This window comes from Apostichopus japonicus, chromosome 5 (genome assembly GCF_037975245.1).
Source record: "Apostichopus japonicus isolate 1M-3 chromosome 5, ASM3797524v1, whole genome shotgun sequence".
In the NCBI taxonomy this organism is placed as follows: Eukaryota; Metazoa; Echinodermata; class Holothuroidea; order Aspidochirotida; family Stichopodidae; genus Apostichopus; species Apostichopus japonicus.
This window is the reverse complement of record NC_092565.1, coordinates 18,797,306-18,809,937: the sequence shown is the minus strand read 5'-3', so window position 1 is coordinate 18,809,937 and position 12,632 is coordinate 18,797,306. Positions and strand designations below refer to the sequence as shown.

The 12,632-nt window shown below is 36.8% G+C and overlaps 1 protein-coding gene across 2 annotated transcripts in view; it reads left to right on the top strand.

Moving 5' to 3' along the window:
* Positions 1-1,037: 1,037 nt before the first annotated feature.
* The window catches only part of LOC139967922 (erythroid differentiation-related factor 1-like), a 22,243-nt gene continuing 10,648 nt past the window's right edge, over positions 1,038-12,632 (top strand). Inside the window, exons 1-11 of one of the 2 annotated variants that reach the window (XM_071972141.1) lie at positions 1,038-1,312; positions 3,456-3,580; positions 4,381-4,580; positions 5,763-5,826; positions 6,985-7,110; positions 7,802-7,932; positions 8,668-8,755; positions 9,563-9,684; positions 10,681-10,855; positions 11,617-11,701; positions 12,096-12,246. In XM_071972141.1, coding sequence (XP_071828242.1) covers positions 3,503-3,580; positions 4,381-4,580; positions 5,763-5,826; positions 6,985-7,110; positions 7,802-7,932; positions 8,668-8,755; positions 9,563-9,684; positions 10,681-10,855; positions 11,617-11,701; positions 12,096-12,246 — 1,220 coding nt within the window. In that variant the 5' untranslated portion in view covers positions 1,038-1,312; positions 3,456-3,502. The remainder of the gene's footprint in view (positions 1,313-3,455; positions 3,581-4,380; positions 4,581-5,762; positions 5,827-6,984; positions 7,111-7,801; positions 7,933-8,667; positions 8,756-9,562; positions 9,685-10,680; positions 10,856-11,616; positions 11,702-12,095; positions 12,247-12,632) is intronic. The other variant, XM_071972142.1, reaches the window with a different exon arrangement.

Sequence of the window (12,632 nt, the reverse complement as noted above, 5' to 3'; positions counted from 1 at the left end):
TGTATTGCATTCTGAGTGTTTCACTTACGTACCAAAGGCACAGTGATTCAAACACTTGGTATTGCATTCTGAGTGTTTCACTTACGTATCGATTGCACAGTGATTGAAACACTTGGTATTGCATTCTGAGTGTTTCTCTTACGTACCAAAAGGTTCAGTAATTCAAACAGTTGGTATTGCATTTTGAGTGTTTCACTTATGCACCACCGCAGGGACAAACTAAAACGAATGACAGCGAATGACCGAATGACAATTGACTTTGTACAGGGTTAATTATCATTTGCGAATGACAGCGAATGACAGCGAATGACAGCGAATGATAGCGAATGACAACGAATGACAACGAAGGACAGTGTTGAGTGGAGATAGAATGATTAACGGAGTGGAGTAAATGCGGTTATTGGTTTTCTGCGCAAAAATGATTTGAGGAAAATCGCATATGCGATTTTGTAACATATGTTACGTGGTTCCAGGGTTTTGGTGTAATTTACGGATAGAAATCACAGGGAAAGTTTGTGTGTGAGAATACGCTTGAGTGCTGTGCTTTTTACCTCTGTAGATTTATATAGAAATATATCCGTTTCAAGATTATATTATTGTTAGTTTCTAACAATTAATATCGGAAAAATGACGTTAATTTTTTTTTTAAATCAGACTTACAATTTCGCTTACTATAAGGTGCGTTTTTATCTTGTCCGTACTTTACTAGATCTAGATACCCACGAAATCTGAACTGTGATATCCGGTTGAAGCAAATGTCTGTGCTGTCATTACTGTCATTCGTTTTAGTCAACGCAATTTTTTAGTGTGTACAACATATTGTCATTCGTTATGTGTAACGCAATTGTCATTCGTTTTAGTAACACCCCCACCGCAAGCCAAACACTTGATATTGCATTCTGAGTGTTTCACTCACATTGGTGATTCGAACACTTGGTACAACTCACGGAGTGTTTCGTTTTCCATCATTTCTTGACTTGATATTATGAATTTGGTTTTCACAATGATCTAAAAGTAACTGGTATCTCAATCTCTATCCCCAACTTTTCCAAAAGCTTCACAATTTACCCCTAAAACGATTCATATTATCAGTGAATCTGAACGGAAATGACGTTAAAGGTCAACTAGCTGTGTTGTCGAAAAACCTAGAATTTTGTAGAAACTTACCTCAGCCGTCTACCCAGGCTAGGCCTACGGTTAACTAAATAAACTTATTTTGTCTCTCACTACACAACATCCTAGAGTATGTCAACTTCTGTACTTGCATTTAATCGCCTTTGCTGTCAAAATGTACACATAATCAAATGAAAACGTAAGTACTATGGTAATTATTATTTTTTTCTTTTCATCTCAAACCATTTTGCGGGATGGCCTTCGACTTTACTCGCTTTTAGATATCTTTACACTGTATGGATCCTTTCCGCGAAAATCACTTCACTACGTCTTTGCCCATTTGTACGTCGTAAAAGTCTTAAGTTGGGCCTTTAACTTCTAATAAAAGTATCATATCCGAACGCGATGCTATTCAACAAAGTATTCGAAAACAATCGGTCAAGATAATATAGGTAGCAGAGGCTTACTCAATTCAATTTTGTTTTATCTAAATAAGGTCATTGACGTAGATACCTGAATAACCCCATGACAGACTCTTGTAACATAGAACTTCAATGGAGATGTTTGTATTCAGAAAACGTATTATTTACATAACTTCAGTTCTTTATGCTAAACAAGTAGTAGATGGATATATATATGGTGGGCTTTGCCATAAATACCCTATATGTAATGGTTAACTCATAACTGTGTCAAATCTTGAATGCTTTTTATAAGTCTAAGTCCATGCCTGGTTAATTGCTGCCATTTTCTAGTTGTAAATGAATATCCAAGTATTAAATGTTTCTAAAAAAGTTGTGTGACCTCATCAAATCCAATTTTTAATTGAAGAAAATATTTTCTTTACTTTGGGACCATTGCAATCATATCAATTGGACCCGATCAAGTAGTTTGTTCATTCAAGAGAGTAAACTTATTAGTCTGTAGTTTCCTGATAAACTTTTTATCTCCAATTTTGAAAGCAATACCTTGCAGCTTTTAGAGGATAAGGTGAGCCAGAGATAAAAGCATCAGATATGAACAACATCTGAGGCAATTATGTCAGAACAAAATTCATAAGCTTTACTGTAATCTTATGGAATTCTGTCCATATCTAGAGTTTTGCCTAATTGCAAGGCGTTTGCTTGAGACATTCTCATTCAGTAACAGGTGAAAGACAAATGTAACTTGCAGAAGGGTGGTTCAGGTAATCATGTGGACACATTTGTGAAATACTTAATACTTGGACTAAGATTCTGACCCATAGCGGAGCAGTAAAACTAAAAACATAACTTATGCTGGGATTATGGAGCCATTTTGGACAATTACATCCATAGATTAGATCTATATTCATTAAAATACTGGATTATTCTCAATTATTGACATGTCAATATTGAAATCTCCTCCCAAGATACATGTAGATGAAATGGTGTCTGAATCTAAATGGGTTTTTTTTTTTCAAGCACATCAAGGGTGTTTTGGTAGAATGTTGAATTGATACAAAGCAAGATTTGTGGTGATCAGCTTGGTCCCAAATTATGAATAATATTTCATTGAGGTATTTGAAAGAGGAGTTTGCTGTACAGTTGTTTTTTAGGGTCATTCACCATGCAATAACATGTGTAGCAACAATGGCTGCAGTGTAAGGAAGGGACACAAAGACAGGCACATATGTACCACTGGATACCATTGGGATGCCTGAGTTGTTATCCTTGGACCAGTGGCGGAGCGTCCATATAGTCGGGGGGGGGGGGCGAATGCCCCCCCCTGACGGACTCAAATGGACCGGTGGCGCCCTTTTCAGCTCTTTACCACTTTTTACTTATATTCGCGATTATTGACTTTTTTATTGCGCTCCCATCTACCTATTGACATTTGTCACATTTTGTTGGTGTAATTTTCTGTCAAAATGCTCTAATGGCTATTTTTTCTTCGTTTATCTGCAAATTAGAAAGGCCTGGAAAGGGTCATATCCGGCGATCTAGGGAGTATCTTTACTCAAAAAAATCTGTACGCTCCGTGCCAACCTGTGGTGATGCTCAGCTTAGATAGTGTCGAAAGCGCCCCTACAGACCATTCTCGCCCCCTATGGCCAATACCCCTAGCTCCGCCACTGCCTTGGACCCTCCATGCAGTGTAAAACAAGCAGGAAAGGGAAATGAAGACAGGCATATTTTGTATATATGTACTATTGGAAGTCTGACATGATTTTCTTGGAATGGTATTTAGGATTAGCTGGCAAGCATATATACTTCAAAAACTTTAATAGTCAACACAGCCTGAGTACTGAACTGAGCCCACCTCTGTGCACCTTCTTTAGTAATTCAAAACCTTTTGATCGTTGTTGCTTTGTGTTCCTTTTCTAGAACAAGTACACAGAACTTAAGACACGATTGAAGATTTAAAAAAAAAAATGGCATCTTTTTCTGCAATAAACGCCATCACTGAGACTACAGATTGTCCAGACGACCAATCAGGAAACAAAGGAATGGTAAGTAATCTAATTAGTACCAGTATACCGTGGAAGAGGAAAAAAAAAAAAAGATATTACATTACAATTCTGAACTGTTGTGAAAGTTGTAGTTCACCAGCACATTATGGTGTCTACAGTAGGCATCCTCTTGACCATTGACATCAATACGAGACTTTATTCCAAATATCATTTGACAGACCGACCTAACTGATAGTTGCAACATCAGACTCCAAAGATCACTAACAATATAAAACAAATTTAACAACTTATTTCAAAGTATTTTGCACTGATCATCCATAGGTATTTAGATTTAATGGAACAAAGTTAAGAAGAAAAGAAAAAGAACAGAAATAATTTGAAAATATAGACAGCATTCAATTTCCATCTTTGTTGTACAGTATTGTCAGTTAATTAGAATTTTTGCTCAGATGGATATGTGCAAGGATGTGTCTTTAAGACATCATTTAGATAGTAGAAGGATACTTTGGTATTTGTAGACATGAAAATTCTATGAAATGTTGATTTTGAAGGCCTCCCCCAGGTAGTTTAATAATTTCAAGGGCAGCCTGCTTTGAAGCTTATATCAATTATAAATGAAAATTTGAGGTAACGTTACTATAAAGGCTGTACGGTGTTAAATTTTGATTTTCATGATTTTCATCAATGAGTTTGAATTTTTTCACAAAGTTAGGGGGTTTATCAAAGTTGTTTATAAGACTTTTATTTATGTTTTGTTGTGTTACATAGTTGCAGCATTATTATGTCACTTTTATCAAGGTAAGGGTTTTCAAATGGGAAAGTTGTTTCTTTTCTTATAGACCGAGGAAGAAGGAAGTGAGAAAGTCAACTCCACGACAACTTATGTTCTTAAATCTGCACAGACCCAAATTCCTCTGACATTCTCAAAACTCAAACAAGATACCGACTTACGCCAGCCACCGTCGAATTGGCTCAAGAGTGGCATTCAAATCGACGGTCGGAATTCATGGGTCAAGGGTGGGCCAGGAGAGTTCTCAAGGTAAGGGTTCGCTTTAGCATGTCTCCTATATAATCTTCTAAAAGAAAAAGGAGAAGTTGAAAAAATAATTGGTTAAAGGAAGTGGAATGTTTGATCAAAACTTGCGAGTAGACTGCATAGGTTTTATATAGAATTACACCAGTTTTTCATAATTATGGCCATCAATGGCATAATCTTTTACTTGATGGCTAGGGTTCGAAAGTATCGTAAAATGAAGATACAAAAGTACTTGTTATGTTACCTAGCAACGGATTAAATATTATTACTGACAGCTCAACATCTGCATACCAACTAATCACAAACTTGAAAACCTATCCATGTGATGACTTCGGATGGACACTGGCTGACATCAGGCCCTCTACTTGTCAATGAGTGTTTAGAGAATTATGAGGCATAGTTGTTAGGATTGCACCCATTCCTGCTTCTTAGACCGCCATTTCAAAATAACCATCCGATGAAGGTGATTGTTTTTCCCAGCATCTGACCACTATTTCCAATACTTTGGTTTGAGAATAAAGCACCAGGTCTGCATAGGCTCCTCCCTCTCTCTCTCAGTGTATTAACGAGACAAATCCATGAGCCGGGTAAAGGGATGTGCCACTTGTTGACTTTCGTTGAGTTATGTAAAAGGTGATACTTATTTCAGGTACATTTTATTTTGACCTGTTGAGTGTAATGCTTCTCTCATGGATGTTTTTACTCTCAGTGTAATGTGTGTTCTTTCAATCACAATTGCTTGCATATTTTCTTTCTTCTTCTTCCCAATTTCTCCTTTTTCCTGAGAACCATCACATAATTTACATGTGTTTAACTTGCCAATTTTCCTTGATTTCTTTCCTTGCAAGGAAATAGTCGGAAGTTTTACATCTCCTCTCTGTTCCGTACTCTCTAACCAAAAGGGAAAACAACACAATCAGGTCCCCTGCTTTACCTACTCTAGCTAATTCCATTCCACATCACTTTAAAATGGAACTTACTAGCATTTTACAAATTTTGCTTTGTTAATAAATATTTCAACTTTTACTGCTTCTGAGAAAGTGAGAATCACTTCATTTTAGATTTCTGAGTATTTTATATATATATATCTGTAATATAATCAAACTAATTCTTAAATTGTTTGAAATACCAGCTATATGAAATTTTTTAACCGCCTGTTGCCTCTCTTTGTGTTTTCACTTTCAGTTTTAGAATGGCTAATCAAAAACCAGATCAAGTCGGTGAAGTTGACGTCATTTCTGCGTCGGAGGTCTGTACTACATCAGAGGCGTCATGATTTTGATAAATGCTAAGAATTAAGAATCCTCTGACATTTACCCCATCATCTTTCTATAATTCTGGTATTCAGTTGCATAAAAGTGTCGTTGAGCAGAGAGTGTCTTCGAAGGTGATGGAACGTTAAACATATCGTAATTAACCATTTGTGACACCTCAATGTACATTTGGGATATACAGTAGTTGAAACTATTTTTTATAGTTTGGCAAAATTTAAAACCATAGTTTTCAACTTTTCCATTCACAAGGTTAGATCCTGATCAGCAGTAGTCAATGTCCATAAGACGTAGAATGATTACTGTCACACATTTCATTACTGATGATAGAATCTGTGATTGTCATAGGTTACTGTATATGCTTGGTTGCCATCAAAAGTTAACTTCCAGATAATTAAGCAAACACTATCACAGGGTGTGGGTTACAGTTATTTCCTGATCAGACGCTATCACCATGGTTACTGTCACAAGATTAATTCCACCCTGCATGCAATCAACATCTCATGGTATTTACCAATTTGCAAGTTAAGTACCTGGATAAGATGCTATAACTGTCACAGGATGTAGGTGGATTACTGTCACACCCCTCACAACTGAGTCGATGCTATCGCTGTCACGGTGCATATGTTGATTACTATCACAAGTTAGACTTCAGATTACTTGCAGTTACTCTCACAGTCCGTACATTGATTACCATTGCAGCTTAAAGTCCAGATTATATCAAATCTTTGTCATGTGATGTTGTTTACTTTACTGTCTCAAGTCAAGTGCCTGGTCAGATGCTGTCACTGACACAGCGTACATTTTTATTCATTTGACAAGTTTTGATCTAGATTAGATTAGATTAAATATCGATGTCACAGGACTTTTTTTGATGACCAAGTAAACTTCAAAGAGGTTCAAAGAGGGGGGTGGGGGGGGGGGCTGGAATTTCTTATCGAATGAAAGCCTGTGTCTGTAAATGTATCAGACTGACTGATATGTCCACAACTTTACTTGTTATATTCCAAGTGTTTGGTGCATAACGAAGAGTAAAATTTCAAAATCCGGTTGGCAGCTTTCATCAAGTATGGACATACTGTATAAAACACACATCATTACAATCAAACTTTTATTTCTCTTTCTTATTTTAACAGAATATTAAAAAGTTATTGAAGATACCCTTTAGCTCCAATCAGGTCAGCATGGCGGTACACAGAGTAGAAAACACCCTCCTTCTCGATGAGCTGGATCTACTGAAGGAATTACGATATACGTCTGAGGTAAGATTGCAGGTCAAAGGTCATCAGCAGACTTAAACAGTATCATCCAGTAGGAAAAACAAAATATATACAACAAAAGTGATTTTTTTTTGTAAAGCCTGTCTGGATATCTTCTTCCCCACTTTGGTATAAGGTTGTTTGAGGGGCGAGTTATATGATTCGCTTAATTAATTACATATTTTGTTTTAAAAGAAAAGATGAGTGTTCTGTGATGTCATCATGTTGTTTTTGTCGATACATTTCACACATTCAGATTCCGTTCTAGCTAAACAAATATGTCTGTCCTATGTTCGTGTTTGAGTTTAAAGGCATTAAAGACTCGCCCCAAACCGCATGCGGCCATCTGAAAAAGTTAACTTCTGTTACTTGCAAGTGACGTTTTGTTCGTGTCGCTACAAATGCAGACAGTAATGAAACGTGATACCTTAATTGTTATCTTTAGCTGGACCTGAGATGTCCATCGCTGTATCGTTTGTATACTGTGCTATGGGTATTGACCGCAGCTGTATGTAGTGACTGTACACTAGTGTCTAATAATACCGACGGTAGCAAGCTGTGTGTGTATTTTCTGGGATCGATGGTAGTGTTTAACACTTCTGTTACACCTCAAAACTAGGTCAAATTACCAGCATTAGATGTTTCTTTTTGCACGAGTCTTCACACCCTTTAACTGTGTATCGTCTGTCTTCAGTCTGCCAGGGATTGGGTGAAAGAATGCCTCTTACGAAGGGTCCTTCAAGATGGACAGACACTTACCACAGAGAAGAAAACCAACCAGATGCTACAGAACCAGAATCTCCTCTCCAAATTCCTCTATCACAGGTATTATTAAAGGGATAGGTCAATATTCTTGCCCTTTGCTTTTAATAGCAGATCTGTAAGGATAAATCAGAAATTTGTGTTTAATAGTGGAAATAAACTTTCTGTTTACAGAACACCATCATACAGATTCTATACAGGATGTTAGATTGTACTCACAGGATTTCTTGAAGGTCACTCAAGAAAGGGAAGTAAAAAGTGCATTAATATATAGTTGGTATGTAGTTGACGCAGACTGCAGTGTAATATAGTGTGTTATATCTCAGTTTTGATTCCCTGAGGAAACTGTTTTTAGAAGTAAACGAAGAACGGGTTCTGTGCTCTGCCAGGTGAGCTGTGCATTACATAGTTGACGGCGGCGGTTCCCCTTAACAGCAGTTTCTTTGTTGCTGGTGCTTTTCAGAAGTACCACACAGTACCTTTCACAAAATGCAACCATGAAGGGGTCCCACCCAAATTTTCATTTCATACGATCAAGAAAGTGGTAGGAAGAGATTTTTAAAGAGAAACTCAGTGTTTTATGTTTATATATTCAAGTACATGAACAATAGAAAAATGACTTGGAAATGTTATATATATCAATATTAAACAATAATAATGCATTGTGTCAGTTATTGTTCAGCCCTCTGTAAACCATCTTTTCATAATCTGATGAGAAATTAGGCTCAGCAGGTGTTTTGTTTTTAAATCAAGCTTTACTCATAATTAACATTAATTTGTTGTTTCTTTTTTTATCAGCATGGAGGAGCAGAATGTTGAATCTATACAAAGAGAACAGGAACAGGGGCGTTCGGTGATACCCCTGGTACCCCCAGAGGTCCAAAAGGTACGGTAACACTTTTGCTAGGTCGGAGGAATGAGAAGTAGAGTCTTTGAGCCAAAGATGATATTATTTGCTTGACAGATGAAGATAAATCAAGCAAGGAGGCATTGTGGTCTAGTTTTAATGTCAAGATTGGCCAGAGAGAGACGTTTGGCTTGAATGCAACTCAAGCTATAGTAACTTAGTCGTAGGCAACAGTACTTGACATACTGTGTGACCATATACCAAACTGTTTTCATTCAATACACCCTGGAAAGCAATTGAGGCAAGATTTCAATAAAAATCTATTTTTATCTAATTTTTTATACATGGAGCCAACAGAAAACTCACTAGAAAATAACAAAACAGAAAGGCTGGCAAACTTGAACTAATAAAGCTCAGTTTCATTCTTTTAATCCTCTGTTGAATTTCTAGATACTTTTGTGGTCCCAAAAGTCAATTATTCAAAGCATGAATGAGAAAAGGCAAATGTTGCATTGTTTATCATCTATGGATAGAAGTTCACAAGAAGAAGAACTTTAAAAGCAAGCTATCTTTATAAAATGTTGAGTCACCAACAAAATTTTTGCCAGAACTATCGTGTGTAAGTGGAAGTCAGGCTTCAATGCAAGAGTTTTGGTTGTATATAGTTATTTTGTTAAGGCGAGGACGTTTTGGGTTTTTATAGTCTTTCCTATTTCAAAGATCAATAATTACCTATCACTCATCAGCCAATTTATATACATATATATATATTTTTTTTTGGACATCTTACATATTGAACAGCTTCTATCTATTTGTTAACAAATTTCCTCTCTTTCAAACCTTCAGGCAGAGAGCAGTGAGTTTGCACGACAAGTCCTCTGGGAGTTTGAGGACATCTGTATGATGATTGGAAGTGATCTACCAATCTTTGGAGAAGGGAAGTATCCAGCAGTCAGTCTTCGACTCAGGTAAAAACAAAGAATCGCTTATTTAGAAATGTACCTTTTTTTCTGTTAATGTTACGTTTATCCTTATCAGGAATCATCAAATTTAGCACTATTTATGTTTCCTATTTTGTAACGTTATCCCGAGATTCTGGTTACCCGTACGAACAGATTTCCCCAGACGTGTCATCATTTTTGCTATCTTACATGAGCATCCAAGTGGATTTACAAAATTTAAGATACCTTCCAGATTTGTGAGTAGTACGGCGTAAGTCTTTGTGGAGAAGACTCTTTTTAGGATAATTAAGCAATCTTGTTACTTCGATTTGAGCACACGTTGAGTCACATAGTGGTTTTGGATTTTGGCCAATTAATTGCCGCAATTAAAATCAGGTTTTCCCCAAAGGGCCAGGATCAACCCAGTAAACTGAGGCTCCTCTCCTGACCACAGGAAATTATCTTTCTTTCTTTCATCAGATCAAGTATAGTAACCCCACTGGAGAATTTTTTTTTCAATCTATTTTTTTTAATTCAAAGAAAATATCAAAATGGTTGCATAATGATTTTAGTCTTGACAAATAGTTAACTATTACATGTTTTAAAGAAAGTGACAAATCTTATAGGAGAGTATGCTTCAATGCTTTCCCAATAAAGCAATTATCAATTAAGTTTTTAGATTTATAAAGACCACAGAAGCTTTGAACTGGAAGTCTATTTTGCTTTAGGTATTTGTTGGAACAGCTGTTCTTGCATTATCATCTCCATCACTTAGGTGATAGTTTTCTTTTCCTGTGGTTTCTTTTGTCTTCTACTTAGTAGGGGGGGGGGGAGGAAATTAGAGCTGTTTGTAATTACTGATAATTGTGTTAACATTTCTCTGTCAATGTTTGAGATTGTCTGGGTTCTACACAGATGAGTTTTTTTTTGCTTTGTGGCAATGTTTTACAACTTAAGAAGTTATCGTCTTCACGTTCTACATCGATTCACGTGTTGCTTTCCCTCGTGGTTTTCATTATTCAGAGATACGAACAGTCCAATCAACGTGCTAACAGGGATGGACTACTGGCTGGATAACCTCATGTGTAATGTTCCAGAATTAGTCATGTGCTACCATCTCAATGGCTTTGTCCAAAAATATGAAATGCTTAAGACGGAAGAAATCCCTCATCTAGAAAACGCAAAGTTTTCAACCAAGGTGAGGAGAAAACAATCAGAGGAAGATTATGTACCGTGTAATATGTTATTACTGGTTGTTAAGGAAGTGACCTCATAATAGCCCATTCTTCTTGGAGATCTAGATCTCTAAGATGGTTTTACTATCATATTATGTAGAGGGCACCAATAGTATTTTCAGATGTGCAGCTTATCCACTCGTCTTTGCTATCTCTTGTTATGTCACGGTATTGCCCACACATGCATTATGATGAATTGTGCAAAATGTCTCTCTAGCCTCTGGCAAGTTTCCTTAAAATTGCTTCCTTCATGTCTCTTCAATTGATTTGTGTTTAGAAACATGTTTATTTTCATTATGTCATGATTTGCACCTGTGCTGTCAACAATTGAGTCTTAGGTTGTGTTTTCTTGCTTTCATTGTAAATTGTTTCACCATGTCTAATCTATCGTCTGTTGGGAACACTAAAGTTCTTTGGTTACTCCCCGTACTTTAACATGCCGTTGATAAAAACCAAAGCATCTAGGAGATTATTGGAAGGTCAAAGGTCACTTGTGGTCAATATAAGTATGCAAACCCTGTAAACATGATAACTGCAAGAGTAAATATTTGGATGAACTTCATACTTGATATGTTGATCTGCATCTGTACAAGAACCATTAATACTGATCACTTGAAGTCAATACTGGTCGATGGTCTGTAGCGCATTGCTTCAATGTTTCTCACGTAAAAGTTTCCAAACAATCACTAAACCTATCGGCTTCCTGGTCGTCTCGCTGTTGCAGGTAGTGAAAGATATTGCCCAGAATATCCTGTCATTCTTGAAGAGTAATTGCACCAAAGAAGGACACACATACTGGCTCTACAAAGGTGAGAACTATTTTATTCATTTTATTTATTTCAGGTCAGACAAATGCTGTCAAGATCCTAAATATCAGAAACAAGAGATGAAACATATGTCAACTGTTTCGTATTCTGCAGAGACCAAACAAAATCTTTTCATTGTACTACTTAGAATGCCCACTCCTCCCCCCTCCCCCCCACCCTCCCCATCTCTACTCCATTAACTCCAGTAAAGAAACCCTTGTCATGCCACAGAAGTGTTTAACATGTTAACCTTTGATTGGTTTCTCATTTGTAAATCTTGTCTTTGCACTGTAAATATCAATCAGCAGAGATGGAATTATAAGATGGTTAAGATATTTATACTTTATTTACATCCCTGTTTAAAGTATTTTTTTATTTTCCATTTGTATTAATCCAGGTAAGGAGGATGATATCGTCAAACTCTACGATCTGACCAGTCTCTGCGATAAGTATCCGAACTGTCCTTGGGATAATCCTTTCATTGTTCCTGTAGCTTTACTTCTCTACAGAGTCGCTAAGAACATGTCGGCGATGAATCCAACAAAAAAGTGAGTGATTTGTGTTCAAATGGCTCTTTGGTTTCAGTGGGTGTCAGTGGGTCTTTAGCTTGGATTCCTGCAGTCTTTGAGCAGGGGCAGAATAAACTTCCCACCGACGTTGTCAAAACAGCTTGTTATGTCGACACGTTTAATACGAGACGTAAGACTTATCTGAACTTGACTCTTAGCTCCTCCGAACATTGCTTCACTTTGGATATTATGCGCTAGATCAATTCCTTGATTGATCTCTACTACCAATGTGACGGGGTTCATAAACAGTTTTAAAAAAAAACGGTCAAAATAAAGTAAATAATTGGAACAAAGGATCCTTAAAAGAAAAAAAAAGAATTATAGGCACTGGTCTCTGGTCACTGTTCTCTGGTCTCTGCTCAAGA